Source organism: Halyomorpha halys, unplaced genomic scaffold, assembly GCF_000696795.3.
Source record: "Halyomorpha halys isolate HHAL.00 unplaced genomic scaffold, Hhal_1.1 Scaffold315.1, whole genome shotgun sequence".
Classification (NCBI taxonomy): domain Eukaryota; kingdom Metazoa; phylum Arthropoda; class Insecta; order Hemiptera; family Pentatomidae; genus Halyomorpha; species Halyomorpha halys.
This window is the reverse complement of record NW_027105587.1, coordinates 624,294-628,841: the sequence shown is the minus strand read 5'-3', so window position 1 is coordinate 628,841 and position 4,548 is coordinate 624,294. Positions and strand designations below refer to the sequence as shown.

General features: G+C 28.2%; 1 protein-coding gene across 3 annotated transcripts in view; it reads left to right on the top strand.

The window, feature by feature from the left end:
* sas (stranded at second) overlaps positions 1-4,548 on the top strand; it is a 228,782-nt gene that overhangs the window by 194,611 nt on the left and 29,623 nt on the right. For all 3 annotated transcript variants that reach the window (XM_014421361.3, XM_014421359.3, XM_014421360.3), the window contains exons 6-7: positions 1,717-1,870; positions 3,977-4,097. In XM_014421361.3, coding sequence (XP_014276847.3) covers positions 1,717-1,870; positions 3,977-4,097 — 275 coding nt within the window. The remainder of the gene's footprint in view (positions 1-1,716; positions 1,871-3,976; positions 4,098-4,548) is intronic.

Genomic DNA, 4,548 nt, shown 5'->3' with positions numbered 1-4,548 from the left:
ATCAATATCCTTAAATAGATATTTAACGTTCATTTTTGTACGTTTTTTAATTGAAATTTTGTTATATTTTAAACTATTTCTAAAACACTTATTATTATCAACCGCCCAGAGCATATTTATATGTTGTTTTATATGTCTCAATTAATTATTTTTTAAGAACAGAAAATAACATAAATTGGTTCCTTTGAAAAAGAAAACTACTTCATAGATTTTGTTATTTTCATCTTGTTTCATTTACTCCTCAGTAATACGCTCGTATTTCTTAAACTTTACCTGCTTATGGGTTCTTAAGTTGGTATAAAGATGCGATCTATACCTACACAAATTTTAATTGACCAAATCAGATGAATTATATTGAAGCCACCGAAAAGCGACCAGTTCTTTTTAAAGAGGCTCCGTAGAAAAACAAATCGGCTCAGATATAAGAATCTATTTGGCGAGGCTAACGACTGAAAGCATATATATATAATAAAAAAAAGTTTATAAGTCAAATAATGAATACTAAGTAAAATAAAAGGCCTTTAAAATAATACAAAAAATTAACAAATTTACAGTAATAATAGCTGAATTGTGATCGTTATATTAATAATTATTAAAGATGACAAAATTAAATACTGGGTGTTAATAAATTCTAGTTAGTCATCAATTATTTGGTATAATTTATTTTCAATGAAAAATTAATTTTCACTAGTTATAAACAATAATCCGAAATTGACATAATTAATAATGTCAACAAAGGAAATTCGCAGAACTCGCATAAACAGGAAAGTTGTATTTATTTTATTGTTTTTGAGCAACGCAAGAAATAAAATGGTCGTTTCTTGCCTCTTTCAAATTAATGGTAAAAATATCTTGTACCGCAGAATGGTGCATCCTATTTTTGTGGTTCACTCATGTTCGTCCTAAAACAGCAGAGTATAAGTGGAAAGATATATGCTTGATTTTGGTTTCATTTTTTATTGCTTATAATATAAGCGGATATAATAATCCGAATTATGTGATCAACCAGTCGAAAATCTTCGGAAACTAGCCGCTAGGCCAGTTTTTAAGGCATAGAAAAGATACTCTTAGGAGAACCCAAGCAGGGAAATGAGACCTATTATAATTAAAATTTCATTGATTTTGAATAATCATGTTCTGGAATAAGAACTAAAAGCACATTAGCCGGAATACAATTTGACGGCAAATTGAATTTTTGAAAATATATTAGATTCTCACAGAAAATTCACGTTTTTAACAGTCAGAAGATAATTAATTTTTTACATAAGCTGTACCATGGGTGCATTAAACATTCACAAAAAATAGATATCGAATTATTTCTGTGCCACAGGAAGTTAATTTTATTCAAAAAATTAAACCTAAATAGATTACTCATATTTCATTCAGTACTCAATACTATTAAAGCTGACGACTTTATAAAAATAATTATTAACTCATTTTGTAAAGTAGAGTAAATTTTCTAAAATTTAAGCATGAGAGCACTTTAAGTTCTAATAGTTTCCAAGATACAGTTTGTCAAAAACCAAGAAAATAAGAAATCAACATTCCGTTAATTGGCATTTGTATTCATATTTCCACATATAATACTGACAGCTAAACACCAATAGACCATTTGACGGAACCTTATTCATGTTAAAATTATTTTTTTTTTTATAAATAATTTTATCAGCCAAGAAATCGTTAAAGTTCTTATGTATGCTAAATTTTATATTGTAGGTATGCAAGTGCAATAATGGCCGAATGGAATGCAGACCACGGTGTACTGGACCTTTGGTGAGATCAACATTACCCAGTCCAGATCCAAATTGTTTTCTCAAACAAGAAAATGAATGCTGCTCAAAACTGATTTGTTCTCATTCCAATGAAGAAAGTGAGTTAAATGTTATAATTTTTCAACAACCTGCAGTAATTTGAACCATTTCATTTCATACTAATTTTGTAAACTTGGCCTATATAGTATTGAAATTTCTTAACTCAGTGCATGGCATTAAGGCATAATTTACCTAATCAATAACAGCAACATTCCTAGAAAAAAATATTTAGATTATTGGTTATAAGATATGTATATATACAATTTTTTATGTATGTTTTTCCTTTTATGTTACCCCAATGAAGGAGAGTTTATAGTTTAATTGTTACATATACCATGCCTATTAATATTAGACATATTACATGTATAACTGGTTATATTTTTATTACATTGACATTAAAACATGTACATAATTGTTAGGTATATCTTTCACTGTAGGCCATGACTATGCGAAGTATAAAGTCGCGAAACGTCGCTATCTCAGTATAATGCGTTTTTGTTTAATGGCGTAAAACTTCAAAGATCAACGCCAAAACCTCAGATATTGTTATTTTGCCATTGACGAAAAGAAAATTATCAATATTTATAAATATATATATATATTACCTGGTGGAGGTTATAAACAATGAGAGCTCTGAAGGAAATGATGACTTCGTTGTTACACTGAGTAGAAGTGAACTCATTTGTGCTTAATTAGCTTTATTTGAGATTTGAAATAATGTCCAATCCCAATGAATATGTTTCCTGTTTTCGTGTGTATAGAGTGACAATATTAAGTTCCGTATTAACTGAAGATAAATGTCATCAATGTCGAATTTACAAACAAGAGGCCATAGAAATCGAAGCAAAGGATAAAATCAAAAAAATTATTGAAAGGTAAACAACTTGAATCTGTGGGGGGAAGAATCATCAAGCGGAAAACAAAAACTATGCTTCTGAAATGGAAATTTTGCACTTCACTCGTAAAACTTTAGGGGATTCTGATGACTTAAAAGAGGTGAAGCATCTTATCTTACAAGTTGGAGAAGAACTAAAAAAAATCTAATCACTGAACCAGAATACAGATCTTGTGATTTGTAATCATTTTGATGGACTAAATGTGAATGAACTAATCACTTCTGTCAGTTAATTAGTGTCATATAAAATTTTTATGTAGAGCATCTAGTTTCTGAAGGTAGTATTTCTGAACATGCTACTATACAAAATCCTAAAGTTCTTTTTGATCCTGAAAAATTGCTTCCTTCTAAATTTTAAGAATCCCCAACTTGTTACCTTTTAATGAGGTTATTTTAGAATTTCCAAGACATGCTAATCTGTTATCTTTTGATGAATTCACTTCAGAAGTTTTTAGAACATTAAAACATGAGGATATCTTAAGCTTTAGTAAAGCTACTAATCTTATGTTGTTCTTTTTATATGATGATCTCTAATAAAATATACATTTTTTAATGAATGTCTTATATAATTTAAAAGTATGTAGAATAGAGAAGTAACATTGTTCACTTGTTCGGCTTGAAGCCACTTATGGATTATATATTTTTAGATTTAAGATTTAGCTATTGTTCATGTTTGCCTCTTATGTTGGTTAAAATAAATATTTTTTTCCAAATTTTGTAAAAAAAAAAAAAAAAACCTATATATTTCTATGTATAACACATGACTGTGTGCTTAGATCATTAATATGAGATGTACCATACGCTGTTCAAATTTTCTGATATCTTAAAACATTTGTTGCTTCTTTTTTTTTTAACTTTAAAAAAGGTAAAAATAAAATAAATTTTTTAAGAAAGGGTTTTGGGCTCAGTATTTGATAAGGAAGCACTATTTCTAGACCTACATTCATGCTAGGAGGTTATTTGGTATTTGCTTTATGATACCAATTCATGTGTGTATGTGTGCTTCTGTGCACAGCTGATTTTACAGATTAAATTATCTACCACTTCAAGACGGAAATCCGGGACCAGAAGTTAGTTTCATAGTACCTTACTCACTGAACTATCCTGTTCTCTATAGGTGTATATGTAAGAAACTGTCTACTTAAGTTTTAAAAGACCTGTACTTCATATCAAGGATATTTTTGTTTGCTATTCTTGGTCTTTTCATATTTTTAAATTCTTAAATTTCAAACAAATAAAGCCATGATTTTTTTAAATGTTTTTATTTCAGATGAACCGATGACACAAACATGCATACATAAGAACCAAACATATCAAAAGGGAGAACAATTTAATGTTGACTGTACCATTTGTGAATGTACTGACAATGGAGCAGTTCAATGTAAACCAAGGTAGGTAACATATTAATGCTTCCTAAATCAAAATAAAAAGTAGAAGAAATCAAATAATGTCTAGTTTTAGATATTTGACTTGAAATCATTATTTAATCCAAACACATAGGCATAATAGACAGTTGTTTTGAATTTTAATCCAACATATTATTAATTTAAATTATTAAAAAAAAAAAAAACTCAAAATCTGAAAGCTGCTTATCAGTTCTAGAAAATGGTAGCATTCTAATGAAGACAGCACGAACATATAAGTTCTAAAACCTAAGTGTAATTTGATAATAAACAGTTCTGAAAAATTATTGTTAATGGTAGAAAAATTTCATCGGTAAACAAACATTTACATTAAGAGTCAGTAATTCATTTACGAAGATGTAGTACTATTAATTATATTGATTTACTTTTTTTTTTTTAAAATGATCATTAATTATTTTTATTTGTGCATAACAAAATA